Source organism: Poromitra crassiceps (genome assembly GCF_964638095.1).
Source record: "Poromitra crassiceps genome assembly, contig: HAP1_SCAFFOLD_356, whole genome shotgun sequence".
NCBI classification, from domain to species: domain Eukaryota; kingdom Metazoa; phylum Chordata; class Actinopteri; order Beryciformes; family Melamphaidae; genus Poromitra; species Poromitra crassiceps.
Window position 1 is genome coordinate 529 of NW_028152048.1, and position 21,659 is coordinate 22,187.

Sequence of the window (21,659 nt, forward strand, 5' to 3'; positions counted from 1 at the left end):
ATATATACACATGAAGTGCTTTTTTTTTACATTCAACAATACAGTTTACTCGGTGTGAGTGTGCAGACAGACAGACAGACAGACAGACAGACAGACACACCGACAGACAGACAGACAGACAGACAGACACAGACAGACACACACACACACACACACACACACACACACACACACACGATCCCCCTTTTAGATTTCTAACCCAACATAGGATAAGCAATAACCACGCCCTGTGGCGCTGGGATTGGCCAGGAGCAACACTGGAGGGCACGCAGCCCAGCGATTTCATGAACCAACTGAAGAGCTCTTGAGAAGGACAGCGGGCTGCTGTGAGTGCCTTCTGCCCGCTGCTGCCTAGCTGTTCCTGTGTTTATTTTTGATTTGTTCTGGTACACCCGTCCTCGTCCATGTCTCCCTGTCATATCAACTCTGCTATTTGATCGTTCCCGTTTTCCCCTCGGCTATTCAACACGTCCTCACCGCCCTCGCAAACTGATCGATCATTTCCTCATTCCTCCGATGATCAAACACATCTCTTGATTACTTTCTCCCGTTTTCTCCTGGCTGGCACAGAGGAAGGCGACTCCAGCTCGTGCAGCGCGCCGAGGGCGTTTCAATGGCGTTTCTCCTGTCTGCACAAGGAAGCGTTACCCGTTCTCTGCTTTTCCTCTTGCTCAATTTCAAAACAACAGCTGCGGTATGTGTTTGATCGCGTGCTGTCGGCTACCCTTTGAAGGCAGGGACCTGTGTCTGTGTCACAGGCTGGGCAAGTGTTTGCTGCAGGCGCTGCACCAATAAAAACAAAAACACGTCAAACACGTCATTGGCGGGGAGGGCTATTTCTGATAACACGTCAAAGACGTCATTGGCGGTGAATGAGTTAAAGGAACACTCCGCCCATTTCCAACCAGCTTTGTATCATTAGAACATCAGTAGTATATCAGAAAACTGTAAACGGTTTTGAAGTCTGTCATTTAATTTGACAGTTATTGAGTGTTAAAGTGTGGACCAGTGACATCACTGGTCCACACTAACTCAAATGAATAACTCATTAACTCAAATCAACTCTCATTAACTGTCAAACTAGATGAATGATGAATAGTTTGACAGTTATTGAGAGTTGATTTGAGTTAATGAGTTGTTAATTTGAGTTAGTGTGGACCAGTGATGTCACTGGTCCACACTTTAACACTCAATAACTGTCAAATTAAATGACAGACTTCAAAACCGTTTACAGTTTTCTGATATACTACTGATGTTCTAATGATACAAAGCTGGTTGAAAATGGGCGGAGTGTTCCTTTAACGCTGTTTTTCTAATATAAGTGATTCCATCCCACCTCGATGGAATCATCAACAGGCCAAAAAGCAATGAGTGGTCCGCGGGCGCCCCCTAGTGGTCCGCGAGTAGATTTATATTTTTTCCTTTTTTTTTACCTCCCACTATCCAATCAGAGAAATTTTTACATTTTCTGGGAAACTCAAGGTCAGATCACGATGCCTATAAAGGACTAGATGTATTTTTTCACCCAGAATCCAACGCCACCACCGCTGACTCTGTACGACTTACGGTTGTGGAGAGACGTCCACTCTGCCTGCAGGGCTACAGGAGAGAGACAGAGTACAGCGGGCGGTTGGGAGTTCCAAGTCACTGACCAAACACTCTATTTCAGTTGCTGCTGTCAGAATATAGAGCCATTTAACACTTATTTGAACACAAAAACATCACTGAATGCAACTTGAAGATGGCAAAAGATAGCCTATCTGACTTTGGCAATATTGTGCATTTATTGAACTTGAAAAAACTTTCTTTGAACTTTGAATATATTTGAACTGAACAGGAGAAATAGATGTAAAAAGAAAAAAGGTAAATGGACTAACTAAAATAAATTACATACATATTTTTTATATCGGTTATCTTGTTTTCATAATTGTGGGAAGCCAGAAATTTGATTAATTGTACTGCTATTTGTCATTTAATTAGCCTGTAATTTGTAATTTACAGTTGAAGTACCGTAAATTCCGGACTATAAGCCGCGGCTTTTTTCCCGTTTTTTGGGCTTTTTTGCCCCCTGCGGCTTATATAACGGTGCGTCTTATCTATGGATTTTTTCCAAAAAAAAAAAAAAATCTCTCTTTTTTTAGCACTCTTTCTAACTATAAATCCACTTCTGTTTTAATTTCCTCTCTTGCCCTCTTTTAACAACATAACATAACATAACATAACACAACACAGGTAAGCAGAAAGAAAAAGATGAAGCAATCACGCCATGAATGAGGAAATGACTCACCTGCTGGAGGCTGGAGATACACGCTTGGGCTAAACTTTTACTCCGTGAAACACTATCGATTAAGTCCGACATCGCTCAGAGGTTTTGAGCAGCTTGAAAACAAGTTTGAAAACGTGCAGAAGTCCATCCACTCACTCACTAAAGAAACTAAGGCAACCGTGAACAGAGTTTATAATGCGGAAAAGCGTATCCGCGCACTGGAGGACAAAAACAACACAGTGAGTCCGAAAATGGATAAAATGCAAAATCGAAACCCTGCACACGCAGGTTGATGACTTAATCAGCAGGAGTAAAAGAAATAACATTCGCCTGATCAATGTAAAAGAGGAGCTGAGATCGGTGACATGGACGCTTTCGTGGCAAAATCCTGTGTTACATCCTGGACCTGAAGGAAGGCGAGAAACCACCAGAGGTGGACAGGGCACACCGGGCGCCTCGGCCACGTCCAGACCCCGGCCTGCCACCGAGGGCCATCTTCATCTGCCTACTCCGCTGGCCCGACCGTCAACTCATCCTCCAGGCTGCGGGGAAGAAGCCCCTCACCTGGGAGGGTACGCGCTTTTTCGTCCGGGCAGGACCTCTCCGCGTTGGTGCAACAGAAACGCGCAACATACAACAGCATCATCGAGTCAATGGATATCGCTTTGGCGTACTGTACCCAGCGAGACTCGTCATAACCAGACCGGACTATCTTTAGCACTCTTTCTAACTATAAATCCACTTCTGTTTTAATTTCCTCTCTTGCCCTCTTTTCACCACACCGCGGACACTGTGTGCCCAGCGGCGGAACAAGAGCTCAAAGTGAAACTGCCGAATATCTTTTGAGTTGGACTGGTCAATAGTACTGTGAGTAACTAAAATAAAAAAATAAAAAACGGAATTCTCTCTTCTTTAGCACTCTTTCTAACTATAAATCCACTTCTGTTTTAATTTCCTCTCTTGCCCTCTTTTCACCACACCGCGGACACTGTGTGCACTGTAAAAAAAACAAAAAATACCACAATGTGTGATTTTGTCTGGGGATTAGTGACCTGACTTTTGTTTTGTTGAAATGTTAATAAATGGGAGCTTCCCCAAACAGCGATCTCTTTCCCGACATTCCTCTCTGTGCACGAACCCTTTCATATGGTAATTAAACATCAAAACACCCGCGGCTTATAGACCAGTGCGGCTTATAGAAGAAAAAAATAGTCACCTTTGAAAGGTGCGGCTTATAGACCGGTGCGTCTTATAGTCCGGAATTTACGGTAGTAGGCCTATTGTTTTTGGGGATGTTTTGGGAGTTAGGTGGTCCCCGAGTTCTTTTTCATCGGTTTAAGTGATCCTTGGTCTGAAAAAGTTTGAGAAACACTGCTGTAGATAATATCGCTGAGCCCCAGGGAAAATCAAATCATTGCACAGAGACAGAGGCACGGAGTGTTTCTTTGCCACGGCTCTATTTCATTGTTTTGTTACAGCATTGAAATGTGAGTGACCACTTTAGTCTGAATTATAAAATTCAACAATTCCCCTCGAGGGGGAGGATAGTCTTCTCTCTACAGCCACCGACTCCACCCGTCACACATGATACTCAGGTTGCAGTGTACATCCTCCAGACTGCATAGGCCCCGCAGTGAAAGGAATGAAGACAAACTGGTCTCTGTATGTGCCTGTGTTTCATCTTACCTTCTCATTTTCTCACTCTGTCTCTCTCTGTCTCTCTCTCTCTCTGACCAGCTCCCCATTCAGAACTGAACCCAAACCCCACACGGCCGGACCCGGAGGGGGAGAGCAGCCCCCCCAAGACAGACGGAATGGAGTCGAACACTAAGAAAGACGCAGAGCGGATATCGACGACCCCCACAAAACCTGACGCCATCCCCCAATCACCTGCTTCACCGGCATCACCTGTCCCCAGGTCGAAAAGAGGTAAATGTTTCCGCTATAATGCATTAATGTCACTTGTATAGAATTCAGTTAGATGTGACTCGACTAGAAGATCTAAAGTAGGGATGTTCATTTTGAAAATTTTCCAAAATCGATAATCGGTGAGAATTAACGATCAATTATCGATTATCGATTTTATTAATACTTAGAAAATTTTCAATATTTTCATTTTTTTTTTTTTTTTTTTTTTTTTTTTTTTTAACAAAATGAATGCCTATGGCAGAAAATACGAAAGACAACGTGTTCTCCTCAATGAACTCTTTATTTCAATGTGTCTCCTCTTCAACACTGCTGTCCCCGGCGCATGCCGGTGTGAATTTCTCATGTTTAAAACAGTTTTGTTGGCACAAAGGCCCATGCCCAGCCAGAAAACTAGAGACTATATGAAGCTCCACCTCACGTTAGTCGGCTGTGCAATGGAGTGGGGCGAGGAGGAACGAATTCCACCCAAACCTAGTCCAAAAAAAAAATTTTTTTTTTTTTTTTTTTTTTTTTTTTAATAATTAAAAAATCGATCCAAATGCCACAGGATCGATTCCAATCCTTAACGATCGATTATCGATTTTCGATAATTGATGAACATCCCTAATCTAAAGCAGTGCTGATAATGGAGCAATTACATGTGCACTCGAGTGGACTGCAGTCAGCTCTCTAGGGGCAAGGTAATGCTTCAGTATCAGAGTCATAGTGTCCACATCCTTTCAGGAGTAGGGCTGGGTATCGCCACTGACTTCCTGATACGATACGATTCGGATACACAAGGTCCCAAGTCGATACGACTTCCGATACGATTCGATATCGATATTTTAGTTACAATACCATTTTTGCTTTGATAATGGAAGAGATTCTCAAAGAGCCAATGTTGTAAATTGTATAAGGAACCCTCTAACCTGGTGCATTATTAAAAAAAATATTAATATTTACATTAAGAATTGACCATAAAGCAAGCGGTTACATCATGTAATTATTTTTTATTTAAACATGACCAACATAGTCATTCAACATCTTATCTTTCTTTACAGTCTTCTGTCTCTTTCTTTACAGTCTTCTGTGAGAAGCCAAACACATTTAGATTTCCACTATACAACAGAATCATTGAACAGCAGCATGTTGTAAACAGTGTTTCATAAAGTATAAATGCTTTGTAAATACAATAAAATAAAATAAAATACAGCTCATGAACATTATCTAGTTCACAAACATTATAGTGCAAACAGATTTGAGGTCTGTACATCTGGCTCATGGTGCATGCACAATGCACATGTAGCCTACAGTATTTATGTTTTTGTTTCAACTACAAACATAAATAAACGTCAACTTGAAACTATGTTTTAACTACCACACAAAGCCTATAATATTATAGCCTATGTTTATAATATACGGTATATATTTTTTTTGTAAAATGCATTTAAAAAAATCGATACTGGGATTTATGTATCGATACTTGTTCCTTCACATGAATATCGTGGGAATAAGTGGGTTGATCCTGGTCGGTAAGTGGGTTTCCAATGCTAGACGCTGCCAGCCAGGCACTCGTGTGGCGGTTGGTAACCACCTCTGGTCCCTAATGAAAGGTGGGCAGAAGGTAACCTGAATAGGCGTCCTGTTTCAGAGAGTGATGCCAAGAGGACATTCAGTTTGACCTGGCAGTCGCGCTATAGCCGAGTCCACAATGCCACTGCTTGTCCTGCTCACAGGCGCCGGGCTAACAGCTAACATGCTAACTAAACTCCAAGGAACATGTTCAGGTTTTCTCGGAGTGTAACTTTCTTTTCTGTCTCCCCTTTATTTTTTTACCCATCCATCCATTAACTGTACTCAACTGATACTCAACTTGCGGCCCGCGATGGAATTGCATTTATTTTTTTATTTTTTTTACAGTGCACCTGAACGCAACATGAATTGAATTGAATTGAATTTTTTATTTGTCTCGAACAGAAATTAAAAACACATTCATTTACAAAACAACATATTATATGTCCGAGAAGGGACAGAAAGAAGCCATGCTTATCTAGTCCTGCCCCTCCTTACTACTTCATTAGATAAGGTTTACATAATAATAGCTGCTTTACAATACAAAACAGATAGCCTACCAGAGGCAATCCAACTTAATGCTACGAAATGTAAAATAAAATATACTAAGTAAGTGCAATACTCATTTTTCAAGCTCTCTCTTATACATGTCCATGATTGATAGTTTATAGATTATTTTGAAATGTCCTATATGATGCAAGACATGCAAGATACCCGCTGAATAAGTGTCCAAATGTTCGTGTCATTCTGGCCAATACTCCACTTCTGTTATAGCATTTCAGTCTGGAATATGGAATATCTTTCAATAATCTATGATTTACCTGCTAAATTGTCAAAATACCGGCGTCTGCTCGCTACCCAGGCACTTACCGGTATGTATGTACCGTAATTTCCGCACTATAAGCCGCACCGGAGTATAAGCCGCAGCAGCAAAATTGCCTGTTTGTTACATATATAAGCCGCACCGGACTATAAGCCGCAGGTGTTTTAATGTTTTAATGTTTTTTTTTTTTTTTTTTTTTTTTTTTTTTTTTTAATTGTGTTTTAATGTTTAATTACCATATGTAAGGGTTCGTGCACAGAGGGGATTGTCGGGAAAGAGATGGCTGTTTGAGGAAGCTCCCATTTATTAACATTTCAACAAAACACCATAACACAACACCACCTGTGTTTTTTTTTACAGTGCACACAGTGTCCGCGGTGTGGTGAAAAGAGGGCAAGAGAGGAAATTAAAACAGAAGTGGATTTATAGTTAGAAAGAGTGCTAAAGAAGAGAGAATTCCGTTTTTTATTTTATTTTTTTGCTGAAAAAATCCATAGATAAGCCGCACCGTTATATAAGCCGCAGGGGCCAAAAAACGGGGAAAAAGCCGCGGCTTATAGTCCGAAATTTACGGTACTTAACTAACTATCCGGTGTGCACAACATTGTCAGACTAAACTCCGGCTGACACCCCAAAAACCTACAATCCGCTACAGAAAAATTGATATTGATTGTTTATTAACTGGCCCCTGGCCTTCTATCATTTCACGAAAGTGGCCCCCGGGCAAAGCAAGTTGAGTATCCCTGCTCTATTCCCATACTGTAGCATGGAGGTGACAGGAATAAACCCCAAACTCCTAAATTGCTCCCAAAAGTGTAACGATACTGCGTCTGTGACTTGGAATACCTTGTTGTTATGACCTCGGCCACATCAGTCATATCAGTATTCTTAGTTCAGCTGTAATGCTGGCAAAGCCTGGTCTATTTGAGAGAAATATGTGCTTCACTCCCAAGTCTCCTGATTCCAGAAATGACGCTCACTTCCTCTTTGTCCGGCCAGTTCCTTTTCCTGCTGCTTCCGTAAACCTCCTTCTTCTTTGTGAGGTTTTGTGCGAGGTGAGCCAGAGGAGCGTGACGCAGACCAGAAGCTTCTTTGTGAGGTTTTGTGCGAGGCGAGCCAGAGGAGCGTGACGCAGACCAGAAGCACTCCATGCCTCTTCATTAGAGAAATCAATTAGTGAGGCTCGTAGCTCAGTTGGGAGCTACTGCTTCTCATAATGGTCCGCTTAATTACATTTTGGCACATCTGAACCTTTTCCCTATGACAGTTAGGGGTGTCAAAAATAATCGATTATAAGATGCATCGCACTGCGGACGTGCACGATTCTGCATCGATTCACAAATGTCAAAAATCGATTATTATTTTATTTTATTTTATTTTATTTTATTTTATTTTATTTTATTTTATTTTATTTTATTTTATTTATTTATTTATAATCAAATAAACATATAATGGAAGTACATGCAGTTGTTTATTATGCCTCCGCCGGCGATAGCCAGGCCGGAGGCATTATGGATCCGGGTTGTCCGTCCGTACGTACGGCTGTCCGTACGTCCGTACGATGTTTGTTAACGCCATATCTGAGGAACGCCTGGACGGAATTTCATCAAATTTGCCTCAAACATCGACTTACACTCAAGGATGATCTGATTAGATTTTGGTGGTCAAAGGTCAAAGGTCAAGGTCACTGTGACCTCTCAAACGCCATTTTCAAGCTTGTTAACGCAATATCTGAGGAACGCCTGGACGGAATTTCATCAAATTTGCCTCAAACATCGACTTAGACTCAAGGATGATCTGATTAGATTTTGGTGGTCAAAGGTCAAAGGTCAAGGTCACTGTGACCTCTCGAACACCATTTTCAAGCTTGTTAACGCGATATCTGAGGAACGCCTGGACGGAATTTCATCAAATTTGCCTCAAACATCGACTTAGACTCAAGGATGATCTGATTAGATTTTGGTGGTCAAAGGTCAAAGGTCAAGGTCACTTTGACCTCTCGAACGCCATTTTCAAGCTTGTTAACGCGATATCTGAGGAACGCCTGGACGGAATTTCATCAAATTTGCCTCAAACATCGACTTAGACTCAAGGATGATCTGATTAGATTTTGGTTGTCAAAGATCAAAGGTCAAGGTCACTGTGACCTCTCGAACGCCATTTTCAAGCTTGTTAACGCGATATCTGAGGAACGCCTGGACGGAATTTCATCAAATTTGCCTCAAACATCGACTTAGACTCAAGGATGATCTGATTAGATTTTGGTGGTCAAAGGTCAAGGTCACTGTGACCTCTCGAACGCCATTTTCAAGCTTGTTAACGCGATATCTCAGGAATGCCTTGACGGAATTTAATCAAACTTGTCTCAAACATCGACTTGGAGTCAAGGATGAACTGATTAGATTTTGGTGGTCTAAGGTCAAAGGTCAAGGTGAGCTCTCCAACGCCATTTTCAAGCTTGTTAACGCGATATCTCAGGAATGCCTTGACGGAATTTAATCAAACTTGTCTCAAACATCGACTTGGAGTCAAGGATGAACTGATTAGATTTTGGTGGTCTAAGGTCAAAGGTCAAGGTGAGCTCTCCAACGCCATTTTCAAGCTTGTTAACGCGATATCTCAGGAATGTCTTGATGGAATTTCTTCGAATTTGCCTCAAACGTCCACTTGGACTCAAGGATGAACTGATTACATTTTGGTGGTCAAAGGTCAAGGTCACTGTGACCTCTCACACACCCAATTTCCAAGCTCTGTAACGCAACATCACAGGAGCGCCTTGACGGAATCTCTTCCAATTTGCCTCAAATGGCGATTTGGACTCCAGAATGAACTAATGGCGGAGGCATAAGTCCGCGTTGCGGTCGTTCTAGTTTTAATTATGGATCATAATACAATGCAATTCCAAATGCACTTTTATTTTAAGTAGCCACACAGTGAGAAAAAAGAAAGCGAGAAAAAATAAATCATGTATTAAGGGGAAAAAGTGATGCATCGAGATGCATCGATAATCGTAATCGAATCGAATCGTAGCCCTCTGAATCATAATCGAATCGTGAGGCCAGTGAAGATTCACAGCCCTAATGACAGTGGAGATGGCAGTTGGCTGTTGTCCACCAGCTCCTCAGCTCCTCCCCTAGGTGGTGTGAAGGACTGTTCTTTCCCGTCACGGTCAGGGGGTTCAGTTCACCCAGCCTGATACAATCTGTTGCTCTGCAGTGGCTATAAATAGAGGATGTCTCACTCTGTCTGATTTTTGTCCCAAACTTTAGTGAGTTTTTCTCCCGGATTGTACTTGGCTGCTGTCCCGGTCGTTGCTCCCTCCCCTCTGCCCTCTGGGGAGAGTTGTAGACTATCACATGCTTCCTCCGACACATGCACAGTCGCCAGCCACTTCCTTTCACCTAGTCTCAGACTCAAGTATTACGTAGAATCACTGCGCTCCGCATACTACATAATAAAAAGTCTGTGCCACTTCGCACTAGTCCCCGCTGCTGTTTTGAGGCCAGGTCTAGGAGTCGAAATTGAATTGAGTGACAGGTCGTAGCACCACCAATGAGAGAGCAGGTTAGGTTGGCCGGCGTGCCTGATTGCTAAAGTCATTACTGATTGGTGCCCCCAGGAATTCGGGGGAACCAATCATTGGCCGGGATTCCGACAGCAGTTTTGGAGCTAGAAGTGTCCCAGGCCCAGAGAGAGATCTGCAGCATGCAGTAATGTAGTGTAGTGTAAGAACTCTCATGGGTCTGGCGTTGAGGCACCCCCGACCGACCAGAGGAGGCACTAGTGCAGCGACCAGGACACATACCCCCTTAATCCGGCTTCCCACCCACAGACATGGCCAATTGTGCCTGTATGGATGCCCAACCAAGCCGGAGGTAATACAGGGGCTCGAACCTGCAACCCACGTGGTTGGTAGGCAGGGAATCTACCGCTGCCCTACCAATAGCTTTGCTCAGTGGAGCTTTGTTTTGGCCAGCACATCACTCTATACCGTATAGTCCCACACTGCTCCTCTTTTAGCCACATTCAGAGGCATAGACCATCACACACAAATGCCAGAGTGTGCTTCCTAAAGCTGTGTTCACACCGAGATATTTATTTTTCTCTCTGTCGCTTGATTCAACCCTTTGGAATCTCTCTGTCGCTCTGTTTAAATCACTCGTCAACAGGCACAATAATTGACGGACATCTGGGGGCTATAACGTTACGCAATGTCATGATATTTGTCCACTGCGAGCCACCGTAGTTGTTTACAAGCTATGCCTATCAGCGTGCTCCTAATCTGAGCTCTATACCGGTAGTACAGACTTCACTTCATGTCAGCTGTCAGCCTGTCAATCAGCTGTCAATGCGGTTTGTTGCCACACAATAAACCAGCGGTTTGTTCCAAGCCAGTGTGATCCTTGACTCACTCTCACCGGGCAGCCAATCAGCGTTGAACAGCGAGCGACTGATGCCAGCGTAATTTCGCTCGAGTTGGGATATTTCATCTCGGGCGACGAGCGAATTTTCTCCCTATCGCTCGGTCTCTGTCGCTCGGATGCCCGCCGTTTTTTCTCCCGGGCGAATATACGCTCAATCGCTCGTTTGCATTGACTTTGTATGTAAACTTGATGCCAGCGAAAAACTTTAATAGGTCGGTGTGAACGCAGCGTAACACTGCACACAGCAGTATTTTCTGGGCCAGTCTTCTTTGGTCTGGGAAGCCTGTGCATGTGACATATCATCAACAGCAAACAGCAGCACACATCAAACCTAACAACACCTTCCACATTCCTATAAATAGCAAAGTGGTCCAGATGTTTGTCTTAGGGCAGGCAGCATGACAGATTGTCTTCATGTGTTATGATTAACGCCTCACCCTATTAGTATTAGTGAGTTCCTCTGTCTCTGCTGTGGAGCAGATGGTCTGTTTGGGGCACGAAGAAGACTAGGTGCTTAGAAAAGATGGCCTATGTAGAACTCCATTTCAGAAAACACAGGAGTTCTAAAATAGGAATAATACATTTTAGATCGTGGTCAAAAATGATCTAGTACAGCGGCTGTGATTCTGTGTTATGATTAGGGGTGGGGGAAAAAATCGATTCACCTAAGTATCGCGATTTTTAATGTCACGATTTTTTGAATCGATCTTTTATTCCAGAATCGATCATCGCAAAAAAAAAAAAAAAAAAGTTTTTGGTGCTTGCAGTCAGGCCACTCACTGAACAGCAGGCCAGGCGCCGCCTACTGGTTTACTAGTGGTTTTATTACTTTATTAGTTAGTCTGAAGTAATAATTACACTTCAGGGTTAAAGTGGGTGCATCTCATTGTAAAATTGGACTTCAAACAGCCCAAATCTGGCTTCAAACGGCCCAAATAGGGCTTCAAACGGCCCAAATTTCACGCGCGTCGGCCCATATCGGCCTGGCCTGCTTGGTATCTAATGCCCGGCCTGAATTATGATCCCAGTCCGCCCCTGTTTTTAACTATATCGCCCAGCCCTACTCATGATATATAATATACAGTCTCTAGTGTATGATTCAACTTTTCCCATGTTCTAATCTAGTGTAAAAAAGCAAACAAACTGAAAAAATAAAAGAAAAAAATAAACAAAAATCGCAATAAATCGTAATATCGAATCGCAATAATCGTAGAATCGCAATACTTAAGACTCGCAATATAAATCGAATCGGCACGCAAGAATCGTGATAGTATCGAATCGGGAGATAAGTGAATCGCCACAGCCCTAGTTATGATTATGCAATTTTATCAGAGGATGGATTCATTTGGCCGTAATCATATAATCAGGGCTGCAACTAACGGTTATTTTCATGATCGATTTCTGTTGAATATTTTCTCGACTAATCGATTAGTCGCCTGGTCTATAAAATGTCACAAACTGAGTGAAAAATTACGATCACTTTTTCCCCCAAAGCCCAAGATGACATGCTAAAAGTCTTCTTTTGTCCTGACCAACAGTCCACAACCACCCATAGATACCGTACTCCATTGTTTACTGTCAGTAGCTGTGTTTCCATTACAGTTTTTCGCAAAATAATTGCGATATTTCTACAACTTCGACAATGTACAATTGCGACTTGTAGGCGTTTCCATTGAAGTTGAGTTTGGTCTGATGCGCGCACACCTGAACGCAATTCCCCATTACCAGCAGCTGCCACAGTGATTACGCACGGGGATCTGCCCATATCCCGTCCCCTGCATGCTCAAATCTAACCAATGGTCAATGCAAATCACAACATGAAGTTACAACGCATATAAACGAGCCTGATTATCAATTCAAAAGAAAATGAGTCGCAAAATGTTGCTGGCTGCGGTGAATGCGAGCGCGACAGACAGAGGAAAAAAGGTAGCCTATACAACTGGTCCGATTTAGACATTTCAGAATGTTGTGTAGGCTATTATAACATTGCACCTGAAACGTGTGTAATGTATTACTCACAGTCACTGTATTCACTTCACTGAATACTGAATACTGAAGTGACTTCAGTCAGGAGCACCGCACCGGTGTGTGCTTTTCATCCACTCATCTCGCCGCTCAAATGCGCGCTCACAGGCAGCCTGCTGTCACCATGGACCGATTTCTGCCATTAAACATGATCTATTTACGCAGGTTTTTAATTTAACGTTTTGGGGTTTTGTATGGTCTCTCGCTAAAACTACATTGTGTATTTACATAAATATGATTGGTGCTTTTTGGTCCAGGTCGAGCCCTGACATTACATTTAAGATGCATACATTACTGAGACATTTACATAAAAAACTAAAGTTATGAGTCAGTTGACGTGTATATCTTGGAATATCAGAGGGGTAAATTCACCAATAAAGAGGAAAAAAATAATAACATATTTAAAGAGACAGCAAGTGGATATTGCTTTTATTCAGGAGAGCCACCTTACAGATTCAGAACATTTGAAACTACGTAGGGACTGGGTGGGTAAAGTTTTCTTTTCTTCATACGCCTCAAACGCAAGAGGAGTAGCCTTGCTCATTAATAAAAAACTAAATTTTAAATTAAACTCAATTGAGAAAGATAGAGATGGTAGATTTTTACTTATAGATTGCATAGTAAATATGAACAGGGTAACCCTAGTAAATATATACGGGCCCAACCATGACGATCCAGCATTCTTTAACAACTTAATTTTGAAACTAGCTACAATTGATGGTCAGTGCATTGTGGGAGGAGACTTTAACTTGGTTTTAAATCCAGCAATGGATCGCTCATCACCCAAAGCAATTTCATTAACAAAAGCAGCTACAGTATTGAACCAGGGTATGAAAGACATAGGTGTAACGGAAGTATGGCGGACACTTAACCCAAACCAGAGGGATTTTTCCTTTTTTTCAGCCACACATAACACCTACTCCAGAATTGATATGTTCGTAGTGCCGCAAAATATGATGTCTACAATAAAAGATTGCTCCTATTTAGCAGCCACATTATCGGATCACAATCCCTTAAAACTCACCTGGGTGACTAGCACTCCGCAGCCTTCACCTCGTAGATGGAGATTTAGAAATTTCATGCTAAAAGACCCCAAATTTATTATACATATGACCACCAACATAGAAATATTTCTTACAGCAAATGCCAATTCCTCTTCACATGCCAACATTTGGGAAGCATTAAAGGCATATATGAGAGGTCAGATCCTATCATATAGCGCCTATAAGGCGAAAGAGAACAGAGAAACACTGGCCAAATTAGAGAAAGATATTAGAAAACTGGAGCAGGAACATTATGCTACCAAAAAGGAGGAACATCTTAATACTTTAACCAAAACAAGGATGCTGTACAATAACATGTGTACTAATAAAGCAGAAGCAGCTATGGCCAGGACCAACTATCATTATTACGAATTTGGAAATAAAACAAGCAAACTACTAGCGTGGCAAATTAAAAAAGAAGAATCTGAAAAATTCATACACTCAATAGTAACAGAAGACGGCAGACAACTTGTCAACTCAAAAACAATAAATGCAGAATTTAAGACATTTTATGAAGATTTATATAAAACGGAGCATCCCGATGACAACAATGGAGCAAAGACATTTTTAGATGGAATACCTCTCCCCAAAGTGCAAGCTAATGATAAAGAACAACTCAACGCCGATATATCTGATAATGAAGTGCTCCAAGCCTTGAAATCTTTACAGAATAATAAAACACCTGGACCAGATGGCTTCCCGATAGAATATTACAAGGCCTTCTCAGATAAATTACTGGTCCCCCTTACAAATATGATTAAAGAAGCTTTTGAAAATAAAAAATTACCAGACACATTGGAGGTGGCAACAATCATACTTCTCCCAAAACCGGGCAAAGACAGACAAAAATGTGACTCATATAGGCCCCTCAGTCTCCTTAATGCAGACTATAAGATTTTATCCAAATTAATAGCGCTCAGGCTGGAAAACATTATTCCAAAGGTGATCCATGCGGACCAGACAGGGTTTATTAAAAACAGACATGGAGCGGATAATGTACGGAGACTACTACATATACTGGACACGGCTCAAAAGAAGGAAAAATCCATGCTGATTATATCTATGGATGCCAATAAGGCATTTGATAGGATTGAACCAAGCTTTCTTTTTAGAACACTTGAGGCTATGGACTTTGGGGAGAAATTCATTCAGTTTGTCATGACACTTTTTAATGCACCAAAAGCTAATATCTTGACAAACGACGTTCTATCCAACACTTTCACCTTATCCAGAGGCTGCCGGCAAGGCTGCCCAAGCTCTCCCTTCCTCTTTGCACTTGCCATCGAACCATTAGCCATTGCTATCCGATCAAACCCCTCCATTGCTGGAATTAAATTTGGTACGAGTGAACACAAACTTTCCCTTTACGCTGACGATCTCCTGTTATATATAGCTGACCCGCCCTCATCAGTACCCCCATTAATGCAATGTCTGAAAAAGTACAGTGCGGTGTCGGGATACAAATTAAATTACTCTAAAAGCGAGGTTCTTCCCCTAAATATACACGATGGCAGTATCAAATCCCTTACCAATCCACTGAAATGGTGCACTAATGGTTTTAAATATTTGGGTATTCACATAGACAAATCAAACAGACAGATGTTTAAAAATAATTTTACAAAAATATTAGAACAAACCAAAACGGATCTCCAAAGATGGATGGATCTCCCATTATCTCTAATTGGCAGAATCAATACTATCAAAATGAATATTCTCCCTAAGTTTATTTATTTATTTCAGTGTATCCCTCTTAAAATTCCCAAGAGTTTCTTTAAAGAACTCAATAAAGCAATGAACCCCTTTTTATGGCAAAAAAAACATCCAAGGGTTAAATTCGTGTCTTTACAGGCCCCATATTCAAAGGGCGGACTCAAACTACCAAATTTTAGAAACTACTATCTTGCTTCCCAATTCCGATCACTGTGGATTTGGCTCCATTCAGAAGCCAGCGAGGTCAGATGGGTCTCAATAGAACAACATGAGATGAAGACCACTCCTTTAAAGGTAGTCCCATTCATGGGTACAAAAAAATACTTAACTACATTTACAAAGAACCCTATAATACTAAATACATTTGATGCTTGGCGCGAATCCCACCTACTTTTAGATTTGAATGTTCTGTTTCTCAGGAAGACTCCTCTAATGGATAATCCCGCTCTATCAAACCACATTGCTGATGCAACATTACGAAAGTGGACAGACCAAAATATCCGAACAGTTGATGATTTATATATCAATGACACATATGCTAATTTCCAACAACTAACCGAAAAGTTTAAACTTCCTGCACACAATTTTTTTAAGTACTTACAGATCAGACAATGGATTAAAGAAAAATCTAGAAACAATTTCCCAGACATCCCGAAAGAATCTCCATTTGAGACATATATATGTGATAGATTATGTAAAACCACGAGGGGTCTAACATCCATTATATATGGTATAATTAATAACAAACTACCTGACTATGATAAAACATCCACAAAAGGAAAATGGGAAATAGATCTAGATTGTACTTATGATGAGGTAGAGTGGGGCTTTTTATTGGAGCAGGCTCAGATTCTATTAATTTCCACAAAACACAGGCAAATTCAATTTAATATACTCCATAGGACATATTACACACCCTACAGATTACACAAAATGGATAGCAATATTTCCCCCATGTGCCCGAGATGTAAAGTTACAGAAGGAGACCTCCTACACATGCTTTGGAGCTGCCCCGTGATTGAAGAGTTTTGGAAGTACGTTATTACATTAACTTCAGAGATAGTAGGCTCTCAAATTGGACAGGATCCAAAATTATGGATATTGGGGGACATGAGTTCTGCTGAAGTGAACCAGTACAAGAAATACTTTATCCTACTTGCTAGTACTGCAGTTAAAAAATGCATACTGATCAACTGGAAATCACAAGTATCTCCATCACAGAGACACTGGATTAACGAGCTCGTGTCTTACTGTACTCCAGAGAAGATACTGTATAATGTAAGAAAGAAACCTGCAACCTTCCAGAAAATTTGGGGGCCCTTTATTGATATGCTACCGTCTCTAAGAACAGGTGACCATAACTAATTAACATCTCTACCTGGACCAAACCTAATTTAATGAATGCTAGAAATTATTTGTATGTACGTATGTATGTGTGTATGTATGTATGTATGTATGTATGTATGTATGTATGTATGTATGTATGTATGTATGTAGAGATCCATACAAGGGAGATGGGTGGGGGGAGGGATGGGGTTGGGATTTATTTGTTTATTTTGTTTGGTTTGTCTTGTTTTATTTTATTTTACGCAATGTGCGTATGCTCAAGCAGAAATGTTTATCTGTAATATTGTCAATGAATGAGCAACTGTAAGAAAAATAAAATAAATCTTGAAAAAAAAAAAAAACATGATCTATTTACCCCTTTTACACAACACTCGTCTTTCTGCTAGGTAGCGTTGCTTCAAAGTTCCGCTGCTTTTCCAAAGGAGAAGACGGGTCACATGACGTGCAAATGCGGAAAATCTGTTTCCATTACAATTTTGCGATAAACTGCTATATCGACAGGTCTGAAAAACCACCTCATGAGAGCGCAAAAACGTTTTGCGATATTTGAGAGGTTTTTCGAAATTTACCTGTTTCCATTACCCAATTTATATTGCGATATTTAGATTTTGCGCATTTCTGAGGGTAATGGAAACACGACTACTGAAAGTCAATATTCACATTTAAGTAGCTGGAACGAGATAATTTTGTCTAAACGTCTAAAAATGAGTTCTTAATGATTCCTTGATTTTAAAAATAGTTGGGGATTGTTTTTCTGTCGATCGACTAATTGATTAAGCGACTAATAGTCGCAGCTCTAATAATCATGTAATAAAATGCATTGATCTATACATTCCTTAGAGGCAGTTACAAGCCTTCATTATAGGGCTGTGAATCTTCACTGGCCTCAGGATTCGATTCGATTATCATTCAGGGGGCTACGATTCGATTCGATTACGATTATCGATGCATCTCGATGCATCTTCAATCGATGCATCACTTTTTTCCCCCAATACATGATTTATTTTTTCTCACTTTCTTTTTTCTCACTGTGTGGCTACTTTTAAAATAAAAGTGCATTTGGAATTGCATTGTATTATGATGATCAAAATAAACATCTGCAAGTACTTCCATTATATTTTATTTGATTATAAAAAAATAAAAAAAATAAAAATAATAATAATAGATTTTTGACATTTGTGAATCGATGCAGAATCGTGCACGTCCGCTTCGCGATGCATCTTATAATCGATTATTTTTGACACCCCTACTTCATTAGCAAGTCAACATGAGTGGAGGAGAATCTTTTCCCAGGAAGCTGCAGCAGCAGCTATCCTAAAAGGAGGCAGTGTGAATTCCTGAGATGGCTGAGCTCCGTGTTTGTAAGGCCTTTGTGGTCATGGTATGTGTGAGCCAACGTCAGAGGTGTTACAGACAGCAGTGCACCCCCCTCTAGTCATAACACACATACACTCACGCATACATAAACACACACACACACACACACACACACACACACACGTTCCAGATGGCACGTGAGATTGACTACATACTGCAGCTCTTATCTGAAGAAGACTGGCTCGCCTCAAGACTTCTCTTTCAACATTAGTTCTCTGGTCATACTCACAGGCAGCTGTCATTCGTGGTGTGGAAATATTGACGTTAGCCAGCAATGACGGGACGTCTTTGTCTTGGCATGCGTTTCCTCGTGGTGACATTTTTAAAAGTTAAAAACACCTGCCACTGTGACTCAGCAGCACAACGGCTGTGTGTGATCATCAGTGTTGGGGGTAACTCATTACAAAAGTAACATATTACATGTAATATATTACTTTTAGCAGTAACTCAGTAATATACTGTAACTTATTACTTATAGGATTTCAGTAATAGTATACCAGTTACTTTGTCAAGTAACTCAAGTTACAAATTGAGTTACATTTGATTAAATCAAAGCACACATTTAAAAAAGATATAATCATTTCCTAATCAAACTGTCTGTTTTTATGCAAATAACCACTATAGATTTTGGATTGTTTACACTGACTTCAAGGTGGTTGAAAAAACAATTCGGGATGGTTCCGGGGCGGCAATGTCATTCTGCTGCTGCTGTTGTTTTGGTAAAAGTAATGCAAAAGTAGTGTAATAAGTTACTCTACACAGACAGTAATATTGTAAAGTAACGTATTACTTTCAAATGAAAGTAACTAGTAATATGTAGTATATTACATTTGGCGGCTGTGGCTCAAGAGGTAGAGCAGGTCGTCCACTAATCAGAAGGTCGGTGGTTCGATCCCCGGCTCCTCCAGTCCGCATGTCGAAGTGTCCTTGGGCAAGACACTGAACCCCAAATTGCTCCCGATGGCTGTGCCAGCACCCTGCGTGGCAGCTGGCCGCCTTCGATGTGTGAATGGGTGAATGCAGGCACATTGTAAAGCAATTTGGATAAAAGCGCTATATGAATGCAGTCCATTTACATTTTGATGAAAGTAACTTGCCCAACATTGGTGATCATTCAATATGATCATTTATCGTCTTTCATTGGAAGCATATATCGTGATGATATGAAGATATTTTAATTCGCGACGCACATTTCTGCTGTCTAAATTGATGACAAACACTCATAAAATTAGTTATGAGTATTGGTAGGAATATTATTTGAATATTTCTGTTTTGTGTGACATCACACCTAACAACATTACCATTCAGTTCAATGAGATGAAGATTAGTTTAATTATTTAACGTGATTTCCATATCGAACCGTATTGTTAACTTTAAGAGACGGCTGGATTCGGGTGAGAACGAGATCACGATCACGCGACAAATTGTTTATTGTTTATTGTTTATTATGGATCCCCATTAGTGTGGCTATTCAGACTAATCTTCCTGGGGTCCCTGCAACATACAGAAAATACAAAATACAATACAAATCCATCTTGATACGCTCCAATCTGGGTTTGCTTAACCCATTGATACCTGATGCAGCATTTGCGTGTGTATCCTTCATTTGTGTGTGTATCCCTTTAAGACCGTGAACCGCGTGACTTAAAGGGATACACACACAAATGCTGCATCAGGTATCAATGGGTTAAGAGAAGGAACGTGCATCATCATCATGATGGAGGCGGAAATGACGACTATTCTGACAAAATGATTGATGGAAAAGAATCTTGACAGGTAATTTAAGTCCTTGGTGGATACGTTTAAAGACTGGGTCCTCATTATTTTAGAGGTATTGAATGATACGGTAAAGGTTATAATCTGTTATTAGCATTTTCTTCCCGACACAATTGTTATGTATTGTTCTCTTCACTTACTCACTGCATGACTGACTCATCAACTTTTAGGTGAGGATCTAAATGAAGGCTTTTCCATCCTGCTTCGTACGACTGCAGAAGTTACGGCCCTGGAAGGTGTCGAGAGTCTGCTTGTCTCATTCCAACCAAACACCACAGCAGCTGATCTCACTGGCGCGTGATTTCTAACCCCACATAGGATAAGCAATAACCACGCCCTGTGGCGCCGGGATTGGCCAGGAGCAACACTGGAGGGCACGCAGCCCAGAGCCGTATAATAGAAGAGTTCCGACATCTCCATTCACACCAATGGACCAGTTTTTTTTCCAGGAAGTAGAAAGTGGAACTCTTCAGTAAAAAAAGCAGCACTGTCGAGTTGCATCAAAATAGACAGTGTTGTACTTTGAAAGGGTTTTTCATCCCTTGAAATGAATCAAATTGTACATTATCGGCTTTATTTTAGCATGCAAAAGTAGCGCGAGACCCATTCCTGGCTGTTCATTGGCTAATGATTCTTGCATTTTGGTCCTCCGCTGACGCCACTCTCTTACTAGAGGACCCTAACGCAGCCCAGCGATTTCATGAACCAACTGAATAGCTCTTGAGAACGGACAGCGATTTCGAGAGCGGACATTGAGAGCGGACATTGAAATGAATTATGGTCACCTACCTTCCTTAGCATAGTAATAATTATAAACATAATAATTCTACACAATGTACACAATCTACAAAAACATGCAATAATATAAACGGTGTTGTGTTCACGTTCATAGCTCATATAATATAATGTATCATTGTCGTTAATTTCAAGCTCAATTCTTACCCAGAGAAAAGGTACAGCACTGAAAATGTAACAAGCAATAGTTTTTTAAACATCTTTATTTTAAAAGATGAAAAACCCCAGGTGCTTTAGTGCCAAGCTTCAATGCTCCTGGCCAATCCCGGCGCCACAGGGCATGGTTATTGCTTATCCTATGTGGGGTTAGAAATCACGCCTCACTGGCTGGCACACCTTCAAACAGAGAGGAGGAGCTCATGGGTGACATCACCTGGTGTCGTCTGTGGTTGTCATGGAAACCCTCACACATGGTTGCCCATTCCTTCTGCAGATGTACAAGCAAGATGGAAAACATTTAGTCAACTGGTTAGTCAGTCTCACCATCACTGGAATCATTGGCTGGGGAGAGATTTTTTAATTTTTTAATTTTTATTTATTTATTTAGCACATATTAAAACATACAGGAATACTGATAGTTATCAACAAGAAAA

General features: G+C 41.0%; 1 protein-coding gene across 1 annotated transcript in view; it reads left to right on the top strand.

The window, feature by feature from the left end:
• The first annotated feature begins 4,023 nt into the window (after nucleotides 1-4,023).
• The window catches only part of map7d1a (MAP7 domain containing 1a), a 78,144-nt gene continuing 60,508 nt past the window's right edge, over nucleotides 4,024-21,659 (top strand). Inside the window, exon 1 of the mRNA XM_083663769.1 lies at nucleotides 4,024-4,195. Within this exon, the coding sequence (XP_083519895.1) occupies nucleotides 4,081-4,195 (115 nt within the window). The 5' untranslated portion in view covers nucleotides 4,024-4,080. The remainder of the gene's footprint in view (nucleotides 4,196-21,659) is intronic.